This window comes from Dendronephthya gigantea, unplaced genomic scaffold, assembly GCF_004324835.1.
Source record: "Dendronephthya gigantea isolate DGI-Jeju-01 unplaced genomic scaffold, DenGig_1.0 000007F, whole genome shotgun sequence".
Classification (NCBI taxonomy): domain Eukaryota; kingdom Metazoa; phylum Cnidaria; class Anthozoa; order Malacalcyonacea; family Nephtheidae; genus Dendronephthya; species Dendronephthya gigantea.
In genome coordinates this window covers 122483-138707 of record NW_021163017.1, presented here as the reverse complement: position 1 = coordinate 138707, position 16225 = coordinate 122483, and the positions used below count along the sequence as shown (strand labels likewise).

At 38.7% G+C, this 16225-nt stretch overlaps 2 protein-coding genes across 2 annotated transcripts in view; one reads left to right on the top strand and one right to left on the bottom strand.

Annotated features, from left to right (window-relative positions):
• Positions 1-6462: 6462 nt before the first annotated feature.
• The window catches only part of LOC114517127 (probable phospholipid-transporting ATPase IIA), a 30695-nt gene continuing 20932 nt past the window's right edge, over positions 6463-16225 (bottom strand). Inside the window, exons 15-33 of the mRNA XM_028536778.1 lie at positions 11862-11918; positions 11399-11470; positions 11057-11260; positions 10763-10924; positions 10516-10608; positions 10338-10421; positions 10211-10258; positions 10044-10118; positions 9862-9909; positions 9685-9783; positions 9413-9502; positions 9160-9304; positions 8923-8987; positions 8605-8693; positions 8421-8487; positions 8166-8230; positions 7912-8020; positions 7509-7770; positions 6463-7266 (exon numbers count right to left, since the gene is read on the bottom strand). Of these exons, the coding sequence (XP_028392579.1) occupies positions 7133-7266; positions 7509-7770; positions 7912-8020; positions 8166-8230; positions 8421-8487; positions 8605-8693; positions 8923-8987; positions 9160-9304; positions 9413-9502; positions 9685-9783; positions 9862-9909; positions 10044-10118; positions 10211-10258; positions 10338-10421; positions 10516-10608; positions 10763-10924; positions 11057-11260; positions 11399-11470; positions 11862-11918 (1968 nt within the window). The 3' untranslated portion in view covers positions 6463-7132. The remainder of the gene's footprint in view (positions 7267-7508; positions 7771-7911; positions 8021-8165; positions 8231-8420; positions 8488-8604; positions 8694-8922; positions 8988-9159; positions 9305-9412; positions 9503-9684; positions 9784-9861; positions 9910-10043; positions 10119-10210; positions 10259-10337; positions 10422-10515; positions 10609-10762; positions 10925-11056; positions 11261-11398; positions 11471-11861; positions 11919-16225) is intronic.
• Positions 12751-15467, top strand: LOC114517128. The gene is made up of 2 exons (XM_028536779.1): positions 12751-13582; positions 14253-15467. The coding sequence occupies exons 1-2, from the start codon at positions 12970-12972 to the stop codon at positions 14906-14908; spliced, it is 1269 nt and encodes a 422-aa protein (XP_028392580.1). The 5' UTR covers positions 12751-12969; the 3' UTR covers positions 14909-15467.

Sequence of the window (16225 nt, the reverse complement as noted above, 5' to 3'; positions counted from 1 at the left end):
AATGGAACGGTTTGATTGTAGCCTCCTCCCTTTTTAACTTATTTGCTGGCAAGACTTTACCAATCACAAGTGAAATTGTGTGATATTAGACAGAGCAAAACAGTTTGCCATTGGATAAAGTGAAATCACTAAAATACCCAAAATTCTGGACAAACTGTCTGCTAATGCAAGTAAAATATATTTCAATGAACATGACTAATTATTTCACAACTTTAGCATTTAATAACATCAAAATACTTTTACATCAAACTAAATATGAATGCTATTTAAAAAAATAAATACATTTACAAAAGGCAGAATAATTGCATCAAGTGGTTCAATGCATATTATCAGTGCTTGTTTTTTGATTGTTCAAGTACATTGTGTGCTTATGTACATCTTGAGAACCCTATCACATATACAGATCCCTTGCTAAACTCAACATGAAAAAACTATTCATCAAGCTTCAAGTTAACATAAACGTATACTTCCACTTACAATTGCAATAATAAGAATAATCCATAAAAAGTTTATAGTACAATGATTCATACGTCTTCATTACTATTTGTTGTGCTTGAATCACTGTAAGGACTAATTGATCGGAATTCATATCCTGGATTAACTATTGAGATTGGACCAGGGGGAAAGGCATTATAACTTTGCTGAGTGTAAGCTCCATTTTGTTGGTGGGGTAGAACCTGGTTGATATTTCCTGGCATTGGGTATTGTTGAGGAAACTGTTGTTGGCTTGGCTGATTAACTGTTGCTAGATGATTGAAACCAGTCATAATAGCTTGACTTAACATCTGCATGGAATCTGCTATTTTCATCAAAGCATTTGAATCTGCATTTTTCCTGCTTTCCTCCAGTGACAAGTTTTTCTTCTTAAGGGATAAATCTTCTTTCATTAATTGTAACATAGCATTATCCCGTTGTTTGCTACTCAGATTTTTTTCCAATTTTTTTCGTTTCTCATCAACATACAAGGCAGTTGGGCACTTTCGTTTTGTTTGCTCTTTACCATTTTCCTCAAGACGTTTATCAATATCGTCGTGGATAGTATATTCAAAACCAGTGCCCAAATGCTGGTCACCTTCATCCTCACAAAGCTTATCATGCTCTTCAATTGAACCTGCATTGACATTGTTTTCACTGTCAGGTTGGACACCAGTTAGACTGCTTTCTCCATATTTTAAGGGGACAGTGCCAGGAGCACCACCCCAGATTTGAATAAGGGAGTCCCAGTGTTCTTTAATAATTCTTCCACTTCCAGATCTAGTACCTTCCAGAACAGCCTTTTGGAACGAGGTACGAATTTTCTTGATTTTCGCTTTAACTCTATCATAACCAACTTTCATCGTCTTTTGATCTTTGTCAAATTTGTCCTTGAATGTTTTGTAGTCTTCCTTAGACATCTCACTCACATCTGTAGTTGCCACAACGTGTTCTACCGGGCCAAAATTATCTTCGTCGTATCTCTCAGCCATTCGCTTCCGTATATCGCCATATAACTGAACTAAGTCTCCTTCAAAATCAATTCCTTCGCCTTCCTTATCTACTTTATAACTTAGCAGGCACTCTACCAAACATGCTGTCATCTCATCATCAAAAATCCACCGTTTATTTTGTTTGATTTCGCTGTCGTCTTTCAATTTTTTTGTACCCTTGCCTTTGCTCGCCATTTTGTTTTTGTACTTTGCTTTTGTGCGCATGCGTTGTTTAGTAATTCGAACCGGTTTGAAATGAACTTTGTGTTTACATTAATGCCGGTCTGAATTCATCCCGGTCTGAATTCATTCGGTACGGTTCAGCAGGCGGTCTGACTTCAGACCGGTCTGAGTTATTTTCGTCCCGGTCTCATGTAAAGATCTATTATAAATAATATTATGACCGACATGAAGTCGTCCCGGTCTTAGTTCGTTCCGGTCTCATGTAAACAGGGCCTAAGTTTTCGCTAATTTTTGTTATGTTTTAACAGCTTAACCGTTATACTGCTGAAAGAACGAAAACAGTAAGAAGTCTTTGTGGATGATACCATAGCAAAGAAGATCTGTACAGATTGGCAAATGTCGAAAGAAGCGTTGAACAGAAAGTGCATTTGACCAGAAGACTATACACTAGCATTCGCTTTTAATCAAGGCTGCTGAAAGGCCACGGGAATGAAGGGAACAGCATCTTCATAAAAATGCTGACATAATATCATGCAGCATTGGACCTATATACAGTGGGTCCAAATTAACGTCACCGTGAAGAAAGTTAGAATTAAACAACTTTTGATGAAAATATGGTGGCTATTGCTGATGAAATAAGAAGTTAACAATGCTGGCTAGCATTTTGTTCCAATTTAGCTGCTATCCACGTATTATGATCAACGGTGTAATAAACTTTTAACAATTGGAAATGGTCAAATCTCAAGGGTATTAAAACGAAATGACTGTAAAGTAAGTTCTCCGTGGCAAACATTAATTCGATATTACTGAAATGTGGATTTGAATTTATGCTTTATCATGATTGCTGGGCAGTTGGCAGCTGAACAACCTAGCCTCGTGGTGCTGGAGTCTTAGAAGATAAGAATTAAGTCCACTGTGGCTTGTCAAACGTTGTCAAAACAGTTGCTATACTTGACAAAAGCTAATAGCTTAAATCGGAATGTTGGACTTTCTGAATGAGAGCAAACATCGTAAAAACATCATTAATAAGTACGACAATCCTTTCAACAAAATCCAAGAGTCAGTGCTTTGGCGTAATCCAACAAAAATGTCAAAGTCCCACGTGTCCAGCACGACGTGTAGCATTTTGCACATGGCTCAGTTGTGCAAGGAGATGCTCACTTCTGGTCTAATGTTGTCATCGGCGATAAAGCATCAATAAAGCCTGATTCTCATATGTCACCGACGGTCGGCGATGTATTGTTTTGGTCATTGACGAAGAAGATTCAGTATACAAAATAACAAAGATTCAATATGAGAATCAGGCTCAACGAATGAACGTGTGTTATCGCAACATCGCGTGGAAATCCGAATCAACTGATGGTACAGTAAAAGTAAGTTATATAATTGCTTTACTAACAGGTAATCAGATATTTATGAAGTTGAAAGCAGGGATTCGTGTCTCATGCATGTCCCATAATAACTTCAGCCGGGGAGGATTTTATCCATGAATGTACAGCTGTTCGATATTTCATTAACAGGAGAGGAATATGTTCGTCTCATTCTTTCGATGTTCTTTGAACAATCATAGTTGATATTACAATGTACGATTGTACTTTTCCATCATGCTATCTGATTCAGGGTGTAATGGAGTTGTCCTAGTTTTTACGATCTCCAATACTTACACATTTCTTTAAACAGAGCGGATTCAAAATTAGTTTCTTGGTCGGAATTTTGGTATAGCATTTGCTAGCTCTATTAAATCTACAGAAGTTGTCGCGTTCAGCCGCGAACTATCTGTTTTCAAAAAGAAACACAATAACCCCTCCCTCAAAACTTGCTTCGAACATATATATATATATTTCTTCTGATCAACAATAACTATCGTACACGCCCTGTTTATATTTACATGTTTCATTAATTTACATTGTGCACAATACAAATACTGGCCATGCTATATGAAACAGTCATGTCCACAACTATTGCTTCCGACCGAACCATCAAAATCGTTAATGATGTTTGGTGCACCTTTTTAAATGTCTGTTTCCGAATTCCATACTTCCGCCGATAGTCCACAGTCCACAGACGATTAATTCCGATGGACCACTCCTAGTTTCCATTTCTACCACACTGAAGATCGTTTAACCGCTGTTTGGGATAATTCGTATAATTTATGGCATTTGATATAACTTCATCAAATGTGGTATAAAATCTACCTATATTATATAGACAAAAACACTTCTCGAAGTTTCGACCTGAGGGCGATTTGATATTAGCTAGTTAATTATTCTATTTTAAAACTTTTTGTAGTAAAACGGACACGAGAGAGAACTCGTAAACAATATAAGCGTGTGAAGGAAACTGAGCTGTTATCTATTATAATACTTAGTATATTTTGTAATTTTGTGTCTGCATGGGTGGACAAATTCCGACAAGTGGCGCACCCCCCTTGGGAATAACGACGAGAAAAACGGAAATTCATCGAAGCTGATCAACGCAAAAGTACAACTATTGAGCTTTACAAACGAAGCAGCTTCACCCGTTGAAGGTAGAAATCCAATAATTGAAATTGGAAAAAGGCGAATGTGGAGCGCTGTTTCCTAGCCAAGAACGTTAAGCTGATTGTTAAGTTGAACTCCCGTTCTAAAGCCGGTTTTCCACTAGCGATATTTTTCGCGCGAGCCGCGAAGCGACTTTATTCCTTTGTATTTGAGCAATTTGTCAGTTCCAGATGGTTGCAGTTAAGAGCTCTGAAGCTCCTGTGGAAAACCGGCTTTAGAACGGGAGATCATGTGAGAAGCAGAGTCGCAGAGCAGCTGGTTGCAGTGACAAAACGCGAACAATTTGAAGAGGAACTGAGATATGAACAGCAAAAATTTGAACAGCGATTGCAAAACGAAAGAGAGCTGGCAGAGAGTGGTCGTGCCTCCAGGCTTGGAGTACATAGCGTCAACCAACTTACGATTTTCTTTACATTTATTATACTCGAAGAATTGGTGAAAACTAAATACAATTATATTCATAAGACAAATTAAGACTGCTAAGACTATATACAGCTAATATAATACAGAACAGATTACAATATACTCAGTAACTTACATCGTTGCTTCATCGTCTCTTGACTATAGCTCCAATTAACTCCGATAATGTTATACTCCAAATAAATACCCCGATATAGGCTATACTCCGAAGAGGTACTCCGACCAAAAAAGATCTTTTGTTCGCTGTCCGTTTTATATCTACGATTCATGACTAATCATGCACGTCATGAGCAATATTTTGGCCATGCATAAATAATAATGAGTTAGATAGTCGTCACAAAGAGTCTAAAGCCAAAACAATGCAAGACCGTTTACTTCAGAAGCGTATACGTGCGGGAAAAGAACATCTTACAAACAAAATATAGCAAGACCAGTGAGGTGACTAATGCGTTCAGAATATCCTCAGGACCCTCAGCTTACCAACTATTCAAGAAGTTAAACCAGCAAAGATCCACGCGTTTTATAAGACCTTATTGACAATTTAAGTCCCTGGAGACACTTGGCAAGCTAAAGGAAGTTACGGGTTATGCAAGGATGACAATCAACAAGCTTGAAGGTATTCCCAATGATTTAGTAAGAACTGATTATAATTGGCAAGAGTGGCAGTTCATTGGGCGCTGCTGCGCAAGTGGACGGTGAGAAACCCCTCTAAACCGGACGACTTCCATTCAGAGAAGCAAACTAAATCGAGGAATTTCTAAACCAGACAGTGTGTGTTTATTGCAATGAAGCAGGCTATCGATATCGATTGACGATTTGACCAAAACGTGGTTTGCTAAATTATCGGTGCAGGATTACCAGAAGTTGTGTGATTTGGATGTACTAGGCTTGAATACCCAGTTAAGTGAAGAAGAAACTGTCTACGAAGATTTCAAGGATCAGTTAAACCAAGAGACGCGGGATTGTTATGGCAGTTTACCAAATAATAAAGCAGGCAGCTTAGGAAGATTGAGCAAACTAGTTCAACAGCTTGAGAAAACCTCAACTATACGAACAGGAGGATAATGGGATCATCGAGAGGGTACACAGGAATGGCAAGGAAGAGAATTTTATCTTCCACAGAAGCCAGTGGCGAGAGAGAACGAGGAGAGCACAAAGCTACGCATAGTTTACGATGCGTCAGCGAAGAAAAACAACAACTCGCCATCGCTAAATGAATTTTTAGAAACGGGGCCATGCAGCATTACAAAATCTTTTCTGTAAAGCTCTAAAAGGAACTAAGCCGCATAGATGGTGGCAGGAATTTAAACATTTCTGTGGCTCATCATAGATCAGGTTTCGATCAAGCTTGACTATATCAAACATAAATTGCAACGACTACGAACTAGCAAATAAGATCAATGAAGCCTTTATCAGTGTTATGTCAAACTAAGAGCCGTTAACAAATAATTTGCGCATGTGTCCTGAAAGATGATGACGAGCCAATACAATAAACGTCACAAAAGCTATTGGTCGCGACAGATTACCAAACTGGCTACTGAAGACATACGCCAATATATTAGCACCTGCTGTTACCGATATTATCAATTGCTCATTTAAAACCTTCAAAGTCCCGTCGTACGTCCCATCCCTAAACCATCAGAGAGAGTAAAGATATCAAATGAAGGTGTATTAAAGCAGTTTAATTGTTTGAAAAGGTTTAGGTCATATAAAGAACATAGGCTTTCGACAAATGACGCGGTGGTCTGGAGGTAGCAATGATACTCACACATATGAGAGTGTGGCTCTGGGTACGAAAATTCGTCGATTGTCAAAAATTCCCGGAAAGCAATGATACTCACACATATGTCAAAATACTTTATTCCACGAACGATATTTCAATTCTAAATTACTTGACTGGATTCATCACATTATGTGAATGTTGTTAAATAAATCCACTATTGAGGTAACCATTAAATATTACAAGTCCCAGGGAACTATTACGCTATGCCATGTCCCAATGATGTTATGAAGTTGTAATCAGAGTTTTGTTAAAAACCTTGTTAAAATAGGAGTGACAGAATATCACTCCAGCGTTTACGGTAAAATTTCATGTCAGGCAGATCAAGGACAACAGACTATGCAAGCTGTGTACGAAGTTAACCCCATCCAGCTGATCTGAGATCATGACGTTATAAAGCGTCTCGACAAAACTGAGTTATCATACGCCTAGTGTTATTTGTCCTTATTCTTCTCACTAATAGTATAAAGGGTGAAAAATTTAAATTCTAATTTACAGTTGGGAAAAAATAAACGTGTTTTCGCTTAAATAATTATAATAAAATTACTTGATATTTTCGAGTATTTCGAGCATTACTTGATATGTTCGATATTTTGCTGAAGATCTGGCTTCTGATTGGTTGATTTTTATACCCAGATCAGCTGGATATTTCTAAATTAATTATGCACATAGATTCCTACATTCTATCTAACTAAGCTCACACTAACTTTGGGCTAAACTACTACAGCACGTATTAGCACGATCTACGTGAGCTTCGAGTAACTTGGTGGCGCGTATTTTCGTCTCAGAAATTTCAAGATATACAGTGGCAGACAGCTGACCAAAGTGATCACGGTTACTTTCCACAGAAAGTTCAATGAGATTAAGAATCGTTCATCTAAAACAGAAGAGAGAATACTGCATTAATTGAAGATTAACCCAACTAGATAATATAAGTTTCAATATAACCAAGGAGCAGCGTGGCGGCGTCTTCGAACAACTTAGCATCAAATGTGGTATAACAACTGCCTAAATAGACAAAACACTTCTCGACGTTTCGACCTGAGGGCCTTCGTCAGGAGAGTTAGTAAGACTAACTCTCCCGACTAGATAATATAGTTCAATGCTCCAAGCACTCACCAAAATAATCTTTAAACACAGCCAAAGTGGCAACATACACGGATAAACTAAAGATCTCAGCAGCAACCATCAACCAATGCCATGTTCGTATCGTCAATGCGACCATCAAAAGCTCCGTAAGAATCAACGAAGTGAATGTTATCGTGACAACATGAATAAATTCTTCGTCGAAAAGCAAAATACCGCCGAACATGATAATACCACCCTGGTAAATACTGATTAAAATCCAAATGAAGAATGTCTTATAGGACAGCGAACGACCCTAGGTTGGAGAGAATAGTCACATTAAAAGACCTTAATTATGGGTAACACACAAGTGTTACTAGTCTTATAGTAGTTGAACACTATTCAGAGTGCATTAAGCAATTTGTACATTTCAATATTATCAGTTTTTGCGTCATACCTTGGACAGATCTTTATATAATTCAGGAAATCTTAGCGCTATGTCATCTGGGACATCTTCATCAAGAACCAATGAGAAGACAGGAAACATTGTGTAGATGGTGGAATAGCTAAACAGAATTTGTAAAAACGAGTTAGAAGACAATACACATGTATGGCAGACTTTTTATGACTGATTTAAGACAGAAAGAGGAAATTAGTTCGCAGAATCAGAAGATATTTTTATTCAGTTCCTATTCAGAGAAGGATGCTTACCCGACCATCAGGTAACCCTGATACAGGGCAACAGATGCAAAGTAGAAAACACTGGAAAACACAGCCTTGATAAAACAAAAGTACATTTAGCAATTTATAAATATGATTGTCTATTTCTCAAGCCTGTGAATTTGCCAAACACAACAAAAAAGCCACCTTTACAGCTATTTGCAAACTACGATGGTGTAAACATGACGGTCCTGCATGCTACCTTTATGATTGATGTAACTCTGTGGATAAAAAATAATAAGGTACCTGCATGATTGATATAATGAGACCCCTATGGATAACAAATTGACTAAGAGCTGCGGATCTCTTGTAGCTGAAACGTAAACGAAGCATGTTGGGAGGTTTTGGAGAAAGAATATTTCGAGCAGTTGTTTTGTGATCAACGGATATCAAAGATTTTCTGAAACCAGACTGTAGCGATGAAACCAACCTATTTCTTCCATGCCACACCAGCAATCTACCGAGATATTTGAATTGTGTGATTGAAAAATCAGCGGCCAGAGAGGCTTGTTTTCCTTCCTATAGGAATAAAAAGATTTGATAAAAACAAAGGCAATAGTTACACTAATCACCCTTGTCTTGAATCAAAGGTTCATTCTTGTTCTTTCAATCGTATACAATCCATACGATTGTGTGGCTAGAATTCAGCTCACGACACATGTGAGAAAAGGTGCTTTAGTTCTCTTTGCTTGAAACAAATGACAAGATATCAAGAGAATATAAGATATCAGAGAATGACGCAATATACCTTTCCCTCAATCCCTACACCAACATTGGCTGCCTGAATCATGCTAACGTCGTTACCGCCATCACCTGAAACGAGACGGGGATTATACTAAAGAAAGATGTTCCAAGAATCGAAAGAAAGAATAGAAAGAGCTTTCACGCTTGTATGTTCACTAATTTCTCCTAACCTTCATCTTAGTATCTCATCACTAACTAGTATATACATTATGCAATGCGCTGGAGTGTCATATATACCAACCTATAGCACAAGTTCTTTTTTTCGTGTAAGTTTGCAACAGTTCCACGATGTCTGCCTTTTGCTGTGGAGAGCAACGACAACACACTACAGCTGGACAGCGGCATGCTAGCTCCATGAACTCTTGCTGATAATGTCTCAAGCACGTCTGAAATGTGGAAATTACAACCGGACATTTGATTTCACCGCGATGGAAACATGCATTGCGAGTACGTCATCATAACTCAAATTTCCTCCTTTTTATCACGATACCCACCTCCAAAGAATCGCCTTTGATAACTAAAGCGCAATCATTCTTACGACGAAACGAGTTAAGTTCCAGGTGAGCCTCAGTTCTGTCAGTCACCTATACGCAAAGAAAACAAACACGATCACAACAGTCAGAGCGACATCGCAACTCAAAGTTGCTTGATAATACCGTCACGCATTTCGACGATGCATTGTTATCATGGCAAAGAACTCTCACATCATAAAGGCATCTTTTGAGGAAGAATGTTGTTAACGCGATCATTAGAGAATAGTTTCTACCTGTTTGAATGTGTAAATTGTCTGTGATTTTGATACGAGACGCGAGCTTTGAGCGATGCAGGTCGCCGTTTCCAGTTTATCTCCAGTCAACATCCAGATCTGAATAGAATGAACGCCGGCAAGTGAAGGACAATGTAAATAATGCAACGACGGTGGATTATTAGGTTTCATCCTTACCTTCACACCTGCATTTCTTAATAACTCAAGGGTTGGTCGTACATCAGTCTGGCGGGAAAAGAAGAGATTTAAGATGGCAGAAAACTACGCTGAACCTAACACAGTCAGCCAAAAAAGCCACGTCAGAAGGCTGAATTAAGCAACATGTAGTCATTCGAGGCTTCGTAACTTAATGCTTTCACCTGTAGTTTGTCTTCAACTCCCGTGAGGCAAAGCAATTCCATATCATTTTCTATACTGCTTTGTACCGCGCTAATCTGATAAAAATGAGAAGGAAAATTTTATCATTTCCTCCAAATGAGCCCAGTAAATTTGACACTTGACACGTTACTGAATTTTAGCAACTAACCTTTGCCGCTCTCTCTGATAAACTCACTTTTGCTTGACTAAGTCGATACTGAGGATGAGAAAGAATCAAAAAAGATGATTTTTTGAACAATGTTGCTGCTAACTAAATGAAAAACACGTTAGTCTACCTCGAAATCTTTGTACTGTTCTTCAGATAGAACTTTCTTGGAAACAACCAGAGTTCTCAGACCTTCTCTAGCCATATTACCACACTAAACGATGAAAAATAAAAGGTAATCCAGTATTTCCTAGAGCAGCAATTCAAGTAAAGTGCCTGTCAAACCAGTTGGTTGCCGGAACACATACCTCTTCCTCCAGCCAGTCATTATACTGCACAATATTAGCCATCACAACATCGGCTCCTTTTAAATAAAACGTGATTTCTCCTGTAGACTGATCCTACAATTAGAATATAAAGAAATGCTTGCTCACAAACTACAACCCTCGACCACCCCCTCTCCCCTACACCCCCACCCCCACCCTGTTGGAGTGTATTCGCACAAGACATGATACACGTACGCTAGTATAGATTTTGAAACTCTCCTAAACTTACCTGAACTATGATCCCCATTCTCTTCGACTCCGACGTGAACGGAAATATTTGTAAAATTTCATATTTCAAAATCTGGCCGTGGGGCGAGCGAAGCGTCATAATGGTCAGGTCACGATTGATCAAACTAAGACCAACTGTTTCTGCCCATGTGACGAGAGCAACCTTGGTGGAAGAGATCAGATTGAACTGAGATGGTTCATGAAAGGTTTATGAAAAGTTTCCAATCCAGATATAATTGAAGCTTAGTTGATAAACCCTTCCTCCTTCATCGAAGAAAATTTATCGAAATCTTACTTCGTCAGGGCTAGAAGCTTGATAAGTGAAGTCACCACTCGCTGTACCAACTTCACCCTCCTCATCAACTGCAATCCCATCCTGATTTGATGAAGATTCGTCGCTCTCCCCGTTCCCCTCACCTCTGCGTACCGGGGTTACATTATGACATAATGCTAAAGCTTTAACGGCCTCGTGAACTCGGGTCACCACCGTCCTTCGAACCTGGAATGAGACAAGATATCGTATCGTTCATGCGCGCTAAATATACTTGAAAATTGCCATATTCAACAATGTTTTGTGGAAAAATGCGCTGAGTCACTGGAAGTCACGGCATTATATCCGGGAAGTCTTCATGAATACCTTGGATTGTCCAGACTTCTTCATGGCTGTCGTTACAACGGCTGCTGTCGCTGTTCGTAGGTGTGTCACAACCTTAAAGAAACGTTGAATAACTGTGAGGTTGTAATCATGAGATTGTCATGAGAAGGCGCAGTTTTCGACATTGTAATCATGAGAATGCATGTAATTATGATATTGTAACTAAAGCCTTGTTCGAACGGACCCAACATTGTTGATCCAACGTCATCCAACAAATTTTCAACTAACGTTTTGTTTTGTGTTTCCATCCCAATTATTACAAGGATAGGATTTCAATTTGGACAAATCTAATAATATATGTTGTGCCAACAATATTGCGTCCGTTTAAACGGGACCTAAAGCATTGCATTGCTAACATGACATTGTGATTATTCCTGGTGTGCAGCAGTCACTGCAACACCGGACAACACCGGACAGCAACTTAACATGTTCTTGCACATTATACCTCGTCCATCGAGTCAGCGCCAAATGACACGGTTCCAAGGTGAAGTCTTTTAAAAACCTGCCAAATATAATAAAAAACACTAAGTTTGCAGCTATAACATTGAAAGAAATATCACTCGTTCTGATTCTTTAAATTTCAAATCCAATGTATGTATAATTTTAAAAGCAATGTATTTATAATTTTAAAAGCAATGTATGTATAATTTTAAAACCAATGTATGTATAATTTTAAAACCAATGTATGTATAATTTTAAAAGCAATGTAGTACAGAAGTACGGGCACTTGTACGCGAAGTAGAACGGCTGTTATTAACTTTAATATTTTTACCTAGATTGAAGGCGTTATAGTAGAAATTTTCCTTTTTAAAGAAGTACTGTACTTTGGTTCTTTCAACATCTTTTTACGATAACAGAAGTTATTGTTAAGACTGCTCAGTTGGAAAAAAATATAAGATCTGTTTTCTATTTAAGGGGAAATCGTTCGCCGATATTTTTCCTGGTGGCAACAGAACACGTCTAACTAAAAATGTTAGACCGAAATTGACTGCAACTCCACATAGGAATATTCACGAATTTATTTTCTTGGAACTCAGACATTTCAACTTAGAATTTGATCTGTGGCGTCTTATTATGACAGTTATTATGACGGTAATCCACTTGAGTAACGTCAGTCTTGTGACTTGGAAGCTAATCCCCGAAACATGAGCCATAAATTATTGCAATATCAACGAGCTTTAATCCTAACATGTTATTCAAGAAGATTTCGGTCGAAATCACACAAACCCAACTCTGAAAATCATAATATTGGTTGTGAACTGTTTGAGTGAGTTTGGGTGTTTGAGTGTACATACTTGCTTCATTTTGAACTTCGCAGGCCGCGGCATACAAATGATACAATTCATCGGATTCAAAGAAATTTAATATGCAAGTTTTTTTATTACGACGTGATGTCATGCACGCATTCCAAACGTGAGCATATATTATATTTATAATGCAACAAGGAAGCTATAGTGTGGAGTGGCGTCGAAGCACATCCGAAGCCATTACGTCTTATCTAAAGTAAGCATATTCTGCTGTGCTATTTCAAATACTGAAGCAGATTCGATTCCATGAGATTGGAGGCAAATATGAGTAAAGGGGTCTTGGTTGTTGTTGTACTAGTGGCATTTCTCATTACGGGTTCTAAGTCTCAAAGTTGTTCCTCGAAAGACGACTGTGGCTTTGGGGAATGTTGTTATGAAGGACGTTGCACGACTGATCATTTGAGATGTGGCCAGAGCAAGCAATGTTACAGTGATATAAGCTGTTCAGATGGATGTTGTTTTAATAATAGATGTTACACGTATTCGAGCATTGAGTGTTATTTGAAAAGGCAACAACAACAAAGTAAACCGACAGCGGGTAGTTGGTGTTATAAAGACTCGGATTGTAGAAGTGATTGTTGTAAAGGATATACCTGCCAAGCATCGTATTTCTCGTGTACTGCTACTGTTCCTATTTTGTCTACGAAGACAACCACCAAATCTACGAAAGCGACAGCAGGTAGTTTGTGTTATAAAGCCTTAGATTGTAGCAGTGATTGTTGTAAAGACTATATCTGCCAAGCATCGTATTTCTCGTGTATTGCTACTGTTCCTAGTACGACGAGGAATTGGTGTAATTATGACTGGCAATGTAGCGGTTGCTGTGTTGATCAACAATGCGGTGAATGTGGAACGAAATGTAAGTAACACATTAAAGAGGAGCGAATAATCTAGGAAACATTTTATACTATTGTCGTGAGAAAGCTAGCACTGAAACGTAATATACATCTTTTAATTTTGATTCGAATTCATCAACTGAATCTCCGACTTTTGATCATGAAATATTCATTTAAGTTGCCAACTTGCCGTTGTGCTGTCGCCAAGCATTTGCTATTTTCAAGCTGTGTCCGTTTAAAAAGCCTCCCACTCAACTCTGCCAACGTAATTCACTCCATGACATAACACACAAACCCACAATACACACGTAATCAGACGTCTGAGTTGCGATAACGAGAGATGTGTGTATGCGCGGAAATTTGCTCTTCCGGTAAAAGACTCGAAGCTACTCTAAGAAAGATGCTAAGTTACATCAGGATATTTTATATCAGAGGCTCAGAGCTTTGCATTCCGCCTAACGCCTTCAAGTCCTGACCTGATCATGCCACATATAGATCACCCTAGAAATGGTTCAAGATTTTCTAGTTAATAAAAGGCTGCGAGTGTTATGAAGTCCACATCAATATACTTAAACCGATAGTCATTCTTGATACTGATGACTGTCTCTTAACGTCAAACAGAGACGTGTGTTGTTCAGCGAATTCGGGAATTTCACGAGAATTGTTCCCACTTGTTCCCTTTCTATGTTTCAGATACTACCACGGAAGGTTACTTTGAAGACAACTACGACGACGACAGTTACACACACAGGAAGTCTAGCAGTGGTATGGGTGTAGGGGCTTATATTGGCATAGCTGTAGCTTCAGTGGTCGTCATCATCTTAAAAGTCACACTCTGGGCATCTTGGTGCCAGCGTCGCACCACTCAACGCGAACGCGTGATCACCGTGCGAAGACGAATCACGTGCGTTGCCGTTCCCATCGTGCAGTGCGATGAGCTGCAACGGGAGTACGAACGAACAGACCGGGGGATTCCTGACCGGCCCCCGCCTGCGTACAGCCCGCGTCCCTTCCAAGACGTTGCACATAACGACGAGGAACGTCATGCACTGATCCAAGGTGAAAGACAAGGAGAAGCAGCGCCTATTGGACCACCTCCTGCGTATTCACCTAATCCAGTTGACGACCCCACCACACAGACTGACCAAAGTGCTCATCTAGAGACTGGAAATACAGAAGAAATGAATAGTGCACCACGTGTACAGAGTTCCACAATGGTACCACCACCAGCGTATACCCCCAGTACCGTAGTCAATCCCACAGCCCAACATTCAACCCAATCAGACCAAACTCAAAGACGAGAAGCATCTGGTAATAGTAACCTGATAATGGGACCTTTTGTTATTTAGTCACAAACTAAATATGTTATATGATAACATTTGAAACTTCAATTTGGACCTAAACACGTAGATGCAATGTGATGTGCATGTTTGTTTATCTCTAGTTTTAATGAGTCGTATTCGTTGATTGTATAAAGGTAAATATTGCTTGGTAATATATCTCTTTCGAACTGTAAATGTTACCAAACAAAAAAATGTATACTGTTGTGTCTACACACAAACTTTCCGAATCGTTGAAAAACTTTGTAAAATCGCTATCATTTGTCTTAAAATTATACCGAAAAAGATTTAACATATCATTAATCATTTCAAAATACCTTAAGCTCTAATTAGAGAGCCACCATGTTAATAATACCAACGTGCTTTATAAACAACTAACTTCTTTATATATATTGTTTCGTATGCAATGTTGGCTGTGAGCCTTGTTATAAAAACGCCTTCGTGTTGTAATTACAATATAATAGTTTTGATGAATCTGTGCAGAACGTTTACTGCCTCCTACTTGATCGTAAATAAATGAACAGGATGTCACATTCAGAACGATAATTGGCAAAAAACGTCATTCGAAAAATTTTCATTCCAAAAGCAACGTCAAAGTTGACTGGCACATTGATTGAATGTCGTTTGAGTTGACTGAAGTCTGGCGAGTTGCGAATTTTCTTCTCAAAAACAAGATCGGAGGTTGATATTTTGTTATATAAGAATCGACCATGAAGACACTGGTGTTGTTGGTATTGATTTTTGTCTCAGCAGTGATCAATGCAGGCAAATGCGACGGTAAGTGATATCATCGGGCCATTTCAAGCAATGAAGGGTCTTGCGGGATGCCAATGAAATTAAATCAAATAGAAGATGGATGATAGTTGCGTCGAAAACTAATACAAGTGGAATTCTAGTAGTGAATTCAACTGAAATGGGCATTGCAACTGAAAATACTACAGGAGCTGTTGTGAGAATTACCAATCCCAGAGAGCATGTATTATGTATTATAGCATCCTAGTTGTGGTACAATTATGGTGAATATATTCTGATACCATATAATTCTCTGTAGTGCTGGTCACATGCCTAGATAGATCATTCATTACAGGTTGGACGTCACCCCAAATATCATTTTCCTAGCAATGACGACGTATTAATATCAGCTATTCAGTATGGTATGACTCGCCAGTGAATAACTTGTAAAATACTTCTTTTATTTGCTGAGGCTTGGTATCCTCAAAGCCAGATGCGTAAAGAAACACTATGTTGATTGTTGAAATCACGAAATTGGCATTTATACCAATCATTAGAAGATACTTTCGCACCGCTTATGGGCTGTGGGCAGAA

What these genes read in the sequence shown, in the direction of transcription:
- LOC114517128 (XM_028536779.1), top strand. Translation starts at nt 12,970, where the DNA reads ATGAGATTGGAGGCAAATATGAGTAAAGGGGTCTTGGTTGTTGTTGTA. An exon ending in CGGTGAATGTGGAACGAAAT is followed by an intron (nt 13,583 to 14,252) that starts GTAAGTAACACA and finishes TCTATGTTTCAG; the next exon opens with ATACTACCACGGAAGGTTAC.